Genomic DNA, 16,430 nt, shown 5'->3' on the forward strand with positions numbered 1-16,430 from the left:
TAACTGACAGATGGTACGATATTTGATCATTAGTACTTACCAATATGGCAGGAAAAAGAAAAAGGCGGATGCAGCATGTCAGGCTAGTAAGCCGTTTTCCAAATTGGAAATTTACGATGTACTTCAAGTCGTGTAAACTACTTTTTCGGTAAATGTCGGTAAAAGCACTTCGGCAAAAGAGTTATCCTCTATTGTCAATTGATAAAAAAGACAACTCTACATATACAATCAATCTAAAAAAATTGATGACAGTAAAAAAGAGTGATAGGAAAACTAAGGGCTTGCCCACTTGACATTGAATCATTTAAACAAAACGTGCTGCCATTCATGCAAAACAAAGTAGTCTGCATGTTGTTTGCAGTGGAAAGCCTTTTTTCATTCATAGCTTTTTAATGGATAGTTAGTCTTTTCAATAACATGCTATGGGCGTGCTATCCGGTTTTGTTTTTTCTATTTTATAGGTTTTAGCTTTACTATTGTTGATTACTATGCTGTATTCTGCATTACAACAAAAATGAATAAATAAAAAGCTGCCGTTTGATTGCATCTGCTGTCAAATCTACATTTACTGACACCATTAAATGCTGTTAACTTGCTGCTCAAGCTTAACACAATTTTTAAGGAGCAACAGTAAAAGAGGAGGCAACCTAGCACTCACAGTTTAACCTACTGAAGCATTTTAACAACGTGTTTAAAATTTTATATTGAAGTTTACTTTTTGTTCATAACTTAGAGCATACGCTCCAAAGTAAGACTACTTTTATACATACGCTTAGCTGTCCCATGCACCGTAAGAAATCGTAATGAGTAAACAGTCTAAGCATTATTAATTCATGATCTAGAAGGCGGACGAGTGAAGTAAGGATAATTTATGTAATTGGTATTTATTGATATTTACTGTAATTTGGAGTACCTGAGTTCAATCCCTGAGTGAGGCTACTTTCTTTTGGTAATGCTATTAGCATGGCTTCAGATGGACGGAGACTGCTTTATAATATCAGCCCTGCACCGCAAGACGGTCTTAGTAGGTTTGCGGCTTTTCACTTTTACACCAAAGTTGATTAGTTGTGTTTCACCAGCATTATAATGACAAATAAAACTTTTTTCAAGGTTTATGAGATTTTTTAGAATATCAACAACAATATAAATTTACATGAACAGGAAACCAGCAAGATATTATGAATAGAATATTTGCAGGCTAGTGACATGCAGTCTGCAAAAACAGGAATTGTGTGCAGCATGTGGTTCATGTCTGAGAATGCTAAAGGCCTGAAAAAATATGAATCTGCACAAGTTTAGAGGCATCATTTTTGAACGAATAATAAAAACAAGCAAAAACATTAGACAGTATTTATTTAGAGACATGATTACAAAATAGCTTGTTTATCATTTATTTATAAGTATCTATTTGGAGTTGTCTGTCTATTGAAATTTAGATATGGTAGAGTTATTTGCAGACTAATAGATGTAGCCTATACCATAGATTACATGACAGACGCATATACGATGGAACATTGATAGCTTATTGCACAACTTATTCCATGCCAGCGGATTTATTAAAGAATATTGCACATTCATGAAAGTCAAAGCCCTGCAATAAACCACGCTAACACCTTTGAGCTAATTCACACTTTATTTGCTCTCCCACATTTTCACTCTGTTTATCGGGATGGTAAATGTTTTCACCGCAAATCTCTTTTCTAAACAATAAATAGAATGCTCCAATCAATTCTATTCTCAAATCATTTTGATTTGACTCAATTAATTTATAACTTAATCAACCTGATGCAATAGTATTGCATCTAAAGTGTCTGATGCGTGTGACGAATTCAGTGCATGTACTACATTTAAAATTACTAACACGCTTTATACATCTAACTTGACTAACACGCTTAATACATCTAACATGATTAGCACGCCTAAGGTGTCTAGCTAGCCTCGGCACCAATGACTCACACCCATATTACCCTAATCTGTGTAGCATTTTTTGAACCAAGTTATTTTACTTATGACTTTTTAGATTGCTAGGCATCAAGAAACAGCCTGCCAAAGTCAATGTAGTGGTCGCTCGCTTGAGGCTTACAAACGTAAAACTGTGCACTGATGTATTCTAAAATCAACATCTAGAAAAGGGAAATGACATGATGGTAAGTGATTTGAAACCATTTCCAACTTGGCAGTTTGTTACTTGACACCTAATCACTTTAGAAAGTTGTACCGAGTTCTACAAATATTCCACACAGCGATGGTGTAGTGACACACCCCCATATGGAACTGCAAAGCCATCATGGAAACAGCTGTGTTGATCTCATTCTGCCGTGATCCAGTGTTACTGTTTGGAAGTGAAACAGCCGTGCAATGCCTCATTCTTGTGCCATAGAAAAAGCCTTAGTGACTAACAGCGTCTACTTGTGCGAGGGGATAGGTCTTACTCTCCTGTTTCTTCATATGCAGACACGTTTTGACATAAAGCATCACACAACCATTACTTTATTGTCGCGCTCTATGAAAATATGATTTGCTCGTCGGGTTGACACTGGCACATCCAGGTGTTGCTACACTATTACTGTATGAAAACTCAGGGTTATCATACAAAGCATAATGTGAAGATAACTACTGCCTTTATTAGTTGAAATCAGCAAATAGATGTGTAAAATATTAATAGTGTGTGGGGAACATAAGGAGTTAGTCTGAAGCCAAAATGCCACTTGTGCATTGCTTTGTTAGCATTTTACTGTTAAAACTACTAGTTGAATGTCTCAGAGAATTTGCCAGTACTGAAAGAGTACTAGATGAGTTACCAGTACTAATGAGATCATGTAATGCTCTCACAAATAGTTGTGGCTCACATTTATCAACGACTCTGAGATTACATCAAAACTATCTAGGTCAATCTATGATTCTCGACTGACCCATTTGAGATACACTATAGCCTCGCTTTTCACACCACTTATTTTGTATGCTTTATCTACAAGCTTTTGAGATTTCTTTTTGTACATATTTTTTGTAATATGTACAAAAAGAACATAGCGGAACAGCTATTTTCCTTTTGTACGGTTCTCCAGCAGAACAGCGAGTCCTCAATGGGTGTCTTGGAAACTTTACTTCTGTCTTTTAGATCCAGTTCATTGGCATTCAGTCTGTTTTGTTAGAGGTATTATTGATTTGCTATAAAGAAACCCTGTTATACATTACTCATTTATTTTATTTCTGGCTCAGGCAAATGTAACCATACTCTACTCCTTCAAGATAGCGTTTTCCTGCTCCACTTATCAAGTTAGCTTTATTTGAATGTAAAGGCTACAATGCATTTCTGTATAGGACGCACAGCAAGTATTTTAAAGAATACCTCATTAGCCCTGCAGGGACTCTGTGAGGTACTGGCTGTTGCCTCCTACTAACACCTCGTCTGAAAAACAAGATTGCGCTAGTACCAATACTCTTCACACACAGCTTGCTTACTCTCTTCTTCACTAGAGAGAAAACGCTTCTGGTCATCAGATTTACCTTCATATTTTATTAACCAATGTCAAGGACAATTCCATCAAGGGCTTTTTGTCCAGACACTTACATCGGGCTCTTCAAGCCATACTTCAGTAAGCTAAATAGGTCTGTGTGTTATTTATACTTGTATCTGTGGCCGGTATAGAAACATTACAGCCAATAGTTTAGCCATTGAAGATCCAAGAGTTTTATCAGACTTTTTACCCTTCAATTTATTAAATTCTCTTTAATCTACTGCAACAATTCTTGTGAATAATACGCATGCTATTTATTTATTTGTAAGTATTCATCCTTTCATATGCACTTACAGGATTAAAATAGCGCAGCAGACGATTTTTCATTGCAGTAAACAAAATAATTGTTTATTATCAATTCAATACACGCAAATGCTGCATTTCACTTGTACTGTGATTTTTAGAAAAAACCCTTGAGAATATATTTGCTGGAGTAAGCAACTCATAATAGCATACCGATATTATTTTAAAGCAGCTGCTACAAGCTGACAGAGGCAATCCATGAGTTGTACAAAATAGTATTCATGTAGAGCCTTGACAAATTCTCCCTATCATCACTCCCTCATTTTAATGCTCCCTATCATCACTCCCTCATTCTAATGCAAACCTTCGTGTCTCCCTATCATCACTCCCTCATTCTAATGCAAACCTTCGTGTCTCCCTATCATCACTCCCTCATTCTAATGCAAACCTTCGTGTCTCCCTATCATCACTCCCTCATTCTAATGCAAACCTTCGTGTCTCCCTATCATCACTCCCTCATTCTAATGCAAACCTTCGTGTCTCCCTATCATCACTCCCTCATTCTAATGCAAACCTTCGTGTCTCCCTATCATCACTCCCTCATTCTAATGCAAACTAACAGTTTTTCCATTTTTGAGTTAGCTGATACAATAAATATCTTTCTGGTGACACTCATCATTAACTGTTGAACAAAATGTAGAAAGGACTTGAAGACAAGAACTCAAGCTGCATGTGTTAACCAGGATTGTCTTCTCTTAATGATAAGGGATAAACAACTCGTTAATTTTTTGCACTACTTAAAGAACTTTCTTTCTTAACAATCAATGTATTCTTTCAGAAACGCTAACTATTACTATGTGTTACACTAAAAAATATTTATTATATTGTAGAAAGAGGTAACAAGTGTTGCACATAGTAAGATAGGCATTCAGAAAAATAAAACTTTTTTAGTCACTTCAAGTGTTATAACATACACACACAAGTATACCGCTATATATATCGAATAGCTGCGTAAGGAAAAGCAGAATTTTCATGCCAACCACAGGCTTGAACGTCATTGTAGTTAGAAAACTCCTAACAACATCAAAGAAATAATGTTTGTGATACATGGCAAACATGCAGCAATCCAAATACCCTTGCATGTGTACTCATTATTGCGACAAGAAATTAGATGACATCTGATTAAAAATAAGTTAAAACCAAGAATAAATGACCGTCTATCAAAAAATAGGAAATATAATCAATGGTATGCATGATTTTTCGTGGGCATACATTGTCAATAGGATATCTGTTGCAAGACCAAGATAAATGTACAAGGTCAAGGTGTAAACATTCTCTTTCATGCCTCAATTTGACAGAGAGTTACGATGTAATAAAAGAGATCTCTTAAATTGTCACTTACTGCACCAAAAGTTTTCCACTACAAATAACCTAGCGGCTAACATATTCAGTAAAAGTTTAAAAACCAGACGTCTTGTTTTAATGTTAATATCACTTCAGACGTAAAATGTCTCGGGCTTGATAACTGTAGAGAATGGAGGAAATGACGGACCTAGAGATGAGAGAATTGTATATAGCATCTAGACTGTCTCATACCTTTTCTAATGCACAAAGGTACCACCAATATGGGATAGAGATGCCTTTCACAATGATTTAATCGATCAACAACTGGTCTATCTACATTCGAGTGATCAGCGTCAAAGTTAGCGACCCTTGGGGCAATCTTCATGACGCAAAAAAAGACACCAATCTGAGAAAGATAAACAGAAAACAATAAGAGAGAACGAAGATGAAAAAGTGGAGAAGCTGTTTACATATGCTACAGGATGAGACAATGCTGAGATAGTGCAAGGGAAGCGCGCACTGAGTGCACACTACATGACGAAAGCACAAGGGCAACAATGAAAGACAAGTCAGTAAGATTGGAGCACATTCTATGTAGCCAAAATATTCTGGATCTGTTCAGAAAGGATATTTCTTCGACGAATCATTTGTTTGACATCCTTGTACGAAATAACATCAGCAAAAGAGTAGTAAATTGGCGAGTGACCATTAGCAGTGAAGCCATTGGTCGATGAACCATTTATTGCAGCGCTATCTGCGGCAGCACTTTGAACGCCGTTGGCTATCATACCATTGGTGAGAGCACCATTAGGTATAGTACCGTTGGCACTGGCACAACTGGCTGCCTCACCGTTGTGAGCCAGAAGATTTTCACTGCAAGCCGAGTGTTCTAAGGGACGCTTGGAGTGAGAGAGAGCGGATTTTAGAGTATTCAGGGCGGAGGTAAAAGATTCTTGAGCTGAAGAAGAGAGTGGAAAAAGCTTAGTATGCCAAAGAGAGAAGGGATTGCCCTTCCCAAATAGTTGAGTGTGGTTCTTGAAAGGGGTGACGGAGAGAAGCCCGTGGCCAAAGTAAGAGAGATCAGCGAGCTCACTAACAGAGGAAACCTTGGCTTTCATGTCTTCATATATACTAAACATGAGAGTCACATACATGGGGCCACCCTGAGGGTCAAGGACGGGCACAGTTTGTATGGAGGTATTTGACGGTATGGTAATATCAGAGTTGCTGGTGTACTCGCAGTCACTTATGACGCAATTCTCCTCTACACGCAGCTGGGATGGACCTGTGAAAGTACAATATTCAACGATAGACTTGCCTGAGAAGGAACAGCGGTCTGTAACCAAGGAATTGATGATGTATCCAGTCTCAGCCTCACAAGACGCAAGGACAGACGAGCCTGCAGACAGGCAAGCCGAGTAACAGAACCCATAGAGTTATCTCCCCCTAGAGGGATAACTGTGCCATCAACAACACGAGCGTTTCCGGTGCCAACAAGGAGCGTTTAGGCCACGCCCCTTTTTTGTGCTAGTCACTCGCAGTGATTGACAAAACGATAACATCAGCCATGAGAATGATCATGAATTTCCACAGTTAAGATAGTAATTATTGCTCTTATTAAAGAAATGTTGATTATAGTTTATTACTCTAATATATGCTTATTATTTAAAGCAATTCAATACCTACATGCATTGCAAAGGCACTGAATAGATAGTGTTAAGTAAGTGAGTTAATGCAATCAGTTACTCCAATGATATACAGCTCCTACACATGGGGAGCTGTATATCATTGGTTACTCATAGACAAGATAGATAATCATACTGGGGTTGTATTACACTGGTGTGATGGGAAGCTAATCAACTGCCATCAACTGAAAGTATTGACATTGTATGGTGATAGAGTGATTCATTGACACCACAGTTCACAAACAGCCCTTGCATGTAATATTAGATTTCAATACATATCATCAATCAATTACATAGACTAGCTTAAAGAAAAGATGTCCACTAGTTAGTGGACATCTTTGCTTGATGTAAGCAAGCAAAAAGTTTGAAAGTTAGAATGGCAAATGTTGCTATATGTTAGATAAAAATAAATTATAACTAATCATACTAAATTGTAATTATTTAAAAATAAAAAAAACTTTTTTATTACTTTATTTATTAAATAATTTTTTATTGTAATCATAGCTAAACAGATTATATTTAGCCATCACTTGCTAATTATTTCACATTTACATTTAAACACATTTGCAGTTTCATTTTTCTTCCTAATTCATGTCAACAAAAAACTTCTTCTTTCATGATATGAAATTTAAAAGTTGTAGTTGTTTGAAATAGCTTGAAAACCTTTACAGTTGTTTTCTTTTTACTCTTAATTCATTTGAACTGCTTAAAAATATTTTCTCATGATATGAAATTTAAAAGTTAGAATGGTAAATGTTATATAAAAATAAATTTTCTGTCCAGACTTTTTTATTACTCGGGCAACTCGGGTAGTACAGCTCATAGTTGATGGCAGTCGATTAGCTTCCCATCACACCAATGCAATACAACCTCAGTATGACTATCTATCTCATCTATGAGTAACTGATTGCATTAACTCACTTACTTAACACTATCTATTCAGTGCCTTTGCAAGTCAAGTAGATATCAGGGATTAGGTGTATGTCACAATTTCCATTTCCATAATTCATTTCCATATCAATTCCATAAAATTTCCATAATTTATTTCCATATTAGTTCCATTTCCATAACATTTCCATAATTCATTTCCATATTATTTCCATTTCCATAACATTTTCATAATTCATTTACTTATTATTTCCATTTCCATAACATTTCCCTATTTCATTTCCATAGTATTGCCATTTTCATAACATTTCCATAATTCATTTTCATATTATTTCCATTTCCATAAAATTTCCATAATTCATTTCCATATAATTCCATTTCCATAACATTTCCATAATTCATTTCTATATTATTTCCATTTCCATAACATTTCCCTACTTCATTTCTATATTATTTTCCTTTCCATATTACTTCCATTTCAATAACATTTCCATATTATTTCCATTTCAATAACATTTCCATATTTCTAAAATAAAATTTCCATATTTCTAAAATAAAATTTCCATATTTCTTAAATAAAATTTCCATATCCATCTCCCTAAAATTATGGAAATATTTATGTTTATGGAAACAATGATATACAGGGGGCTGTATATCATTGGCTGTATATCATTGCTGTATGGGGCTGTGGGGGGTCGCATATCATTGATGGAAATGGATAGGAAAAAGTAAACATTTCCATAATATGTTTAGCGATCCCTGGTAGATATTGAATTGCTTTAAATAATAAGCATATATCAGAGTAATAAACTATAATCATCATTTCTTTAATATGAGCATTAATTACTATCTTAACTGTGCAAATTAATGATCATTCTCATGGCTGATGTTATTGTTCTGTCAATCACCACGAGTGACTAGCACAAAAAATGGGCGTGGCCTAAACGCTCCTTGATGGCACCGGAAACGCTAGGGTAGTTATCACTCTAGGGGGAGATAACTCTATGACAGAACCTACTAAGACCAAGTTCCTGCCTAAGGTCATGGTTAGAGCAGAAGTTGTCAAGATATTCAATCATAGTACCAATATGGTAAAACTTTGAGTATTTGAGAGCGACGACCCCAAGAGGAGAACCCTTAAGAAGGTTATACAGGTCTCTCCTTGTAGAGATAACCGTATCTGACATACTCATAATGTTCTTGCAGTTGGTTACATACTGGGCATCGGCAAACTTTCCCAATGGCTGTAGAAAATCGCCATAGGCACATATCTCTGCTGTGAGTGGCTTATGTGTCTCGTAAAAGTCGAGCAGTTTTTCGCTGATAGTGTGGTCAAAGAAAAACTGGCTGTCGGTAAACACCCAGTCCTGCTCAGTCGCGACGCTCTCTCTTATGCTATCGGGGACTTCGGAAGGACAGATAATCGCACCTTCCTCCTTCATCAACTGCTCTGTAGGCTTTTGCAGCACTTTTTTACAGTTGAGAACTTCTACAAGAGAATTTGAAAACAAATATAAAAACCAAACCAAAAATAAATTTAACAATACGTAACGTCTATGCCCAATATATTGCTTCCATCGTATGCATTCAAAAAATCCTTTTATCATCAAGTTTCGCCTATAACTATCTAGAAACTTCTGGTTTACCAGGTCTGTCCAACAAACTGCATCTCAAAGAATAGGAACAGGTTATAAAAAACTTTTCCTAGTTTAACTTGCTTCACAAAAAAACTCTCGGTCATACCTGCTAACCTAACAGCAAGAAGTTAGAGCATTTCAATGGAAACACTTATTTCTGTAATTTTTTAACTGTATCTGTAAGTATTTTCTACATTTTATGTTAACCAGTGTGATTATATTGCTTATAGATACCATCTATAAGCAATATAATCACACTGGTTAACATAAGATGTAAAAAATACATCAAAGCAAATGCAGTGGAGTTGTTTTATCTTAACAACCTAAGGTTTCTTCATTTAATCTCTACAGCATGTAGTAATTTTAAATAAAACTTGTTAGCTTACCAAAGTGAATAATGTATATATTACCGCTTTTAAATGCTATAAATTATATATAATCTAACATAATAACAAACATTAAACAAAGATAACTTTTATGGAATGCAAATAGTGCACTAAATATTTGGGTAAAAAATGTATTTTGGGCATTTAAAAAATATGCTGAGCCATTATAATAAAATTATTTTCTTAACTGCAATACCAACAAAATTAAAAAAATGTACTATAAACCATTCAGTCTTAGCGTAAACATATTGTTTATCATTTTAACATGTACTGTATATAATGGTAATATATGTTTATGAAGTTAACATTTATTGTTTATAATGATAACACATATTGTCTGTAATGTTAACACATATTGTCTGTGATGTTATAACACCTACTATTTATAATGTTAACATAAACTGCTATAATGCTAACATAAAGTGTTTATAACGTTAACAAACAGTTTATAACGTTAACAAACAGTTTATAACGTTAACATAAACTGTCTCTAACGTTAGCATAAGCTGTTCATAATGCTAACAAACTATTTTTAATGTTAAAATATACTGTTTATAAAGTTAAAGTATATTGTTTACAATGTTAAGAATGGTTGCTGAGGAAGGTAGTACACCCTACTAATTTAGTTTTTACTAGTTTTAAAGACAGCTGAATCATTAATTCTCAAAGTTGCATCGTTTCATGAAGACGGAAGACATAGCTTGTCGGAGTTTTAAAGAAAAGCACCACCTTCTTAGACCTGCAGTCGCACAATCTGCCCGAAATGGTTTAAAACATGGTCTCTCATTGGCTGTAATGTAACTCAGATATCTCTAGCAAACTTCACACACCGCATGCACGGTTGTTCATAAGTTGATAATTTGTAACGAAGTGCATCCCATATATGAGTGCACCATAGCAGTTATTGCACAATACTTGAGTATACTGTACAACATCAGGGCTATCCACTCAGTATCCTCTCTGCAATACAATGAGTCAGCCTAGCACATAGATATAGTAAACCCTAGATTGGTGAATAGCTATCAATACAATGGATTAAAAGTGAGGCCTATAATTGGCTGTTGTTTTCACGACGTTACGTCGTAGTGATGTGCATCGCAGCACGGTAGATACGAAAAGCCGAACGCGCTGAATGTATGGCGCCTTACAGTGCCTCGCGTTGCGTGTTCGCAACTCGAGTTGATCAACTCGAGTTGCACAACTCGAGTTGTGAACGCGCAACACGACTTTTCAAAAGTAAGGTGCAATATATTGGTATTACGGTAGCATAACCGTAGATATGGTTATATTAACGATGGTACATCAAGAGGCACCCGTTAGTTAATAGAAATTAAACTATGTGTACTGTAAAACTAGAACTAATAGCGAATTATTAGAATTATACTGTGCCGAGTTTGCAACTCGAGTTGTACTACTCGAGTTGCAGAACTCGAGTTGTACAACTCGAGTTTGTAAATATAACTCGAGTTGTACAACTCGAGTTGCACAACTCGAGTTCATCAAAACCCAAGCCGAGTTCTTTCAACAGCAACTCGAGTTCAACATCTCATCATTTTATTTTCTCTAGCAATATTTTCTATATACGGAATTTATTTTGGTGCATCATTAAACGCCGTTGAAATAATTTCTATGTTCATTTTCGGTGTTCATTCAGTTTCTTGTCAGATTCTAGAGAGATGACTCTTTTTTCTAATGAAAAAGAAGTTGCCCGGCTGGCTGCGAATTTCTTTTTCCCAAACAGGTTTACATACGGCAGTAAAATTTTGGCTCATGATTGGCGTTAGTAATTGAGTTTTAGTAATCAAAACTTACATCATTACATTAGAAATCAATAGTTATAATTAGAAAGGAACACAAAATTCTAAATAACGTAGCAAAACTGATGTTATCATTCAAAAAGTGCTGTTTAAACGTAAGAGGCGCTTACTTAAAACTCATTAATTAAAGCCATTTTGAATAAAATTTTGGAATTTTGTGTTCCTCTCTAATTATAACTATTGACTTTCAATGTAATGATGTAGGTTTTGATTACTAAAACTCAATTACTAAAGCCAATCATGAGCCAAAATTTTACTGCCGTATGTAAACCTGTTTGGGAAAAAAAATTTTGCTGCTCGGTTCTCATATAGATTGTTTTTAGTTTGCTTTTTACATTCTACAATTGTTTTTGTCTCTTTAAATTTATAGAAATGAATATGTATACATATTTGAATTATTATTAAATTTCTGTAAATGAGACACCCCAATTACTCACTTTGCTTTCTTTACGAACCCGTGTTAATTTCGGTAGATACGAAAAGCCGAACGCACTGAATGACCGAACAGACCGAATATTTTAAGAGTTGCCCTCTCGTGTGACTATTTGAGGATAAGGGTGCGTAACTCAAACTTCTATAAATAAAGAGCTCAATGAATTCCGTAGAAACATTTTAGAGGCTGTTGTTTATTTTCGCGCCAGTGAAGCACGCTGTGAATAAAAATATGACATTCAATTGAAGTATTTTTGCTGTCACTATTGTCCTATCAGTACTTGCCTCACCTTTGACAGATAAAAGTGAAATGCCTAGTAGAAGCAAAAGGTTTTATTTGTTCAGTAGTATCGTTAACCATTGGTGAACCAGTAGCTAAATAACTAGCCAAAATTGTTTCTTTATTCAATTGGAAATGAATATATTTTTTTCTATATATAGTAATATTTATTATAATTGTATAAAACATGCAATCAATATTATTTATAATAGATAATAATTGATTTATAGATAATAGTTGAGGGAGGGCAACTATCAAAAAGATGTTCGGTATGGCGAACATCTAATGTCATTAATGTAGTTTACATTAATGACATTTGTAGCATTATAAAGACATCGACAATAAGACTTTTTGCGGACGATGCCCTTCTTTATTGCCCGGTTAACAGCTTAGATAGTTCCCAAAAATTCCAGGAAGATTTGTTTTTGTTGGAAAGGTGGGCTGAGCATTGGGGTATGGTGTTTAACACTGATAAGTGTCAAATAGTCAGGTTTGGTAAGAACGGTCTTGATAGTTCTGTGGATTATTTTTTGGGAGGAATAGCGTTAGAGAATGTATCAGCTTTTAAATATCTTGGAGTTGAAATTACTAGTGATTTTAGTTGGGACTTGCAGATTGATTCGGTGACGGCAAAGGCTTCTCAGAGGTTGGGTATGATGAGGCATGTGCTTTTTAAGGCCCCCAGAAAGGTGAAGAGGGTTGCATACCTCACCTTGTGTAGACCTATAATGGAATATGCAGGTGAGGTATGGGACCCTCATTTAGTTAGGCAGATAACATCGTTGGAGAATGTGCAGCGAAGGGCTGTGCGTTTTATTTCAGATTTGAGGGGAAAACAGAGTGTTACGGAAGCAAGGCAGTTTTTAGATCTAGAGCTGTTGGAGGCAAGGCGTAAGAATGCTCGCATGACATTGATGCTAGAAATTTTGACAAATGGCAAGCACAGTTCTTTTATTGATAGTTTTAAGCATTTACAAGATACAATTCATGATCATAATACAAGGTCAACAACTAACGGGGAACCCCCCGCCATTGAGTCAAATTCGAGTTTTTATCAATATAGTTTTATGCCCAGGACTTCCCGCAACCTGCGAGGAAAGCCATGAAATTTTATCGAATTTTTGACAGACATTTTGAAGGCCTTCTTTTACCCGCGAGCGGGGTCTAAAGGCTCGAGTTTTACCTAGACCTAGACCTAGGCGCCTTACAGTGCCTCGCCTTGCGCGTTCACAACTCGAGTTGCCGTGTTGTACAACTCGGCCTGGGTTTTTGATGAACTCGAGTTGCGTTACGCAAAACTAACACGGGTTCGTAAAGAAAGCAAAGTAATTGGGGTGTCTCATTTACAGAAATTTAATAATAATAATTTAAATATGTATACATATTTAAATTATATATATTGGCGAGATTTGCGCATATTCATTTCTATAAATTTAAAGAGACAAAAACAATTGTAGAATGTAAAAAGCAAACTAAAAACAATCTATATGAGAACCGAGCAGCAAAATTTTTTTCCCAAACAGGTTTACATACGGCAGTAAAATTTGGGCTCATGATTGGCTTTAGTAATTGAGTTTTAGTAATCAAAACCTACATCATTACATTGAAAGTCAATAGTTATAATTAGAGAGGAACACAAAATTCCAAAATTTTATTCAAAATGGCTTTAATTAATGAGTTCTAAGTGAGCGCCTCTTACGTTTAAACAGCACTTTTTGAATGATAACATCAGTTTTGCTACGTTATTTAGAATTTTGTGTTCCTTTCTAATTATAACTATTGATTTCTAATGTAATGATGTAAGTTTTGGTTACTAAAACTCAATTACTAACGCCAATCATGAGCCAAAATTTTACTGCCGTATGTAAACCTGTTTGGGAAAAAGAAATTCGCAGCCAGCCGGGCAACTTCTTTTTCATTTGAAAAAAGGGTCATCTCTCTAGAATCTGACAAGAAACTGAATGAACACCGAAAATGAACATAGAAATTATTTCAACGGCGTTTAATGATGCACCAAAATAAATTCCGTATATAGAAAATATTGCTAGAGAAAATAAAATGATGAGATGTTCTCAAGCCGAGTTGTTGAACTCGAGTTGCTGTTGAAAGAACTCGGCTTGGGTTTTGATGAACTCGAGTTGTGCAACTCGAGTAGTACAACTCGAGTTATATTTACAAACTCGAGTTGTATAACTCGAGTTCTGCAACTCGAGTTGTACAACTCGAGTTGCAAACTCGGCACAGTATAATTCTAATAATTCGCTATTAGTTTTAGTTTTACAGTACACACATAGTTTAATTTCTATTAGCTAACGGGTGCCTCTTGATGTACCATCGTTAATATAACCATATCTACGGTTATGCTACCGTAATACCAATATATTGCACCTTACTTTTGAAAAGTCGTGTTGCGCGTTCACAACTCGAGTTGTGCAACTCGAGTTGATCAACTCGAGTTGCGAACACGCAACGCGAGGCACTGTAAGGCGCCATAGTTCGGTCTGTTCAGTCATTCAGTGCGTTCGGCTTTTTGTATCTACCGTGTTAATTTTGCGTAACGCAACTCGAGTTCATCAAAAACCCAGGCCGCGTTGTACAACACGGCAACTCGAGTTGTACAACTCGAGTTGTGAACGCGCAAGGCGAGGCACTGTAAGGCGCCATACTGAATGTCTGAACGGACCGAACATCTTTTTGGGAGTTGCCCTCCCTCAACTATTATCTATAAATAAATTATTATCTATTATAAATAATATTGATTGCATGTTTTATATAATTATAATAAATATTACTATATATAAAAAAAATATATTTATTTTAAACTATTATTATAACTATTATTTTATTAAAAATTATTTTGTTAAAATTATTTTAACTATTATCTATAAATAAATTATTATCTATTATAAATAATATTGATTGCATGTTTTATATAATTATAATAAATATTACTATATATAGAAAAAAATATATTTATTTCCAATTGAATAAAGAAACAATTTTGGCTAGTTATTTAGCTACTGGTTCACCAATGGTTAACGATACTACTGAACAAATAAAACCTTTTGCTTCTACTAGGCATTTCCCTTTTATCTGTCAAAGGTAAGGCAAGTACTGATTGGACAATAGTGACAGCAAAAATACTTCAATTGAATATGTCATATTTTTATTCACAGCGTGCTTCACTGGCGCGAAAATAAACAACAGCCTCTAAAATGTTTCTACGGAATTCATTGAGCTCTTTATTTATAGAAGTTTGAGTTACGCACCCTTATCCTTAAATAGTCACACGAGAGGGCAACTCCCAAAATATTCGGTCTGTTCGGTCATTCAGTGCGTTCGGCTTTTTGTATCTACCGATCACAGCATCAAAGCCTTCAATTGAGCAATAAGTTTAGTAGTGGAAGCACGCTTGGCCTGCTAGTTTTTAAGTCATAAACGCAACAATAAGACCAAATTCTTAGTGAAATGTCATCAGAAGAGACCACAACACCCTAGGTATATCCTGAATTGCCCATAACAAGACAGAACTTCAACTCAAAACAAGAAGTTCTCAACAATATCATAAGCTATCTATGCCGATTAAAGACACCAAGCTGAAAGCTGCTAGTGGAAAATAATAGGAAAATCATCATCATTTCGTCATTGGTTTTGAGTCAGCAGCCAAATCTGTACATGGCATTGCTCAATATCTTTTGAGCAAATACCCTTACATCAACTACTTCCTAACCTTTAAGATCAACCAAGATCACATTGAGATTCTGTTTTCCACAATACGATCTAAGGGTGGCTATAACAATAACCTGGATGTGCAGTGCTTTAAATCTGCACTTCGAGCACTGCTCATAAAAGCAGATATCACACCAAGTCCCAATGTTAACTGTACTGATCTGGATGTGAGCAGGGCTGAAAAAACTGGCCAACTCCTGCTACATTCTCTGGCTAGAAAGAAAAAGAAAGAAGAGACAAAAGCTAAGGAAGGTGAAGATGAGGAGTTCGGCGATGAGGATTGTTTTCTAACTCAAATGTGATGAGTGTATCAAGTTCTTGACAGATGTAGAAGTAGTGGGAAGTAGAAATAGTGATGACATAACCCTAATCTCAGTTGAAAACAGAGGAGGATTGGTGACCAGATTGATAGGCCGAATATGTATTGCTGCAGAAAGTGCCTACGTTCACACATGGAGAGCTATGGTATCA

The 16,430-nt window shown here is 35.6% G+C and overlaps 1 protein-coding gene across 1 annotated transcript in view; it reads right to left on the bottom strand.

Moving 5' to 3' along the window:
* Window positions 1-5,695: 5,695 nt before the first annotated feature.
* LOC137407275 (fucose-1-phosphate guanylyltransferase-like) overlaps window positions 5,696-16,430 on the bottom strand; it is a 34,949-nt gene continuing 24,214 nt past the window's right edge. Inside the window, exons 7-8 of the mRNA XM_068093880.1 lie at window positions 8,697-9,167; window positions 5,696-6,504 (exon numbers count right to left, since the gene is read on the bottom strand). Of these exons, the coding sequence (XP_067949981.1) occupies window positions 5,696-6,504; window positions 8,697-9,167 (1,280 nt within the window). The remainder of the gene's footprint in view (window positions 6,505-8,696; window positions 9,168-16,430) is intronic.

This window comes from Watersipora subatra, chromosome 10 (genome assembly GCF_963576615.1).
Source record: "Watersipora subatra chromosome 10, tzWatSuba1.1, whole genome shotgun sequence".
Taxonomy (NCBI): domain Eukaryota; kingdom Metazoa; phylum Bryozoa; class Gymnolaemata; order Cheilostomatida; family Watersiporidae; genus Watersipora; species Watersipora subatra.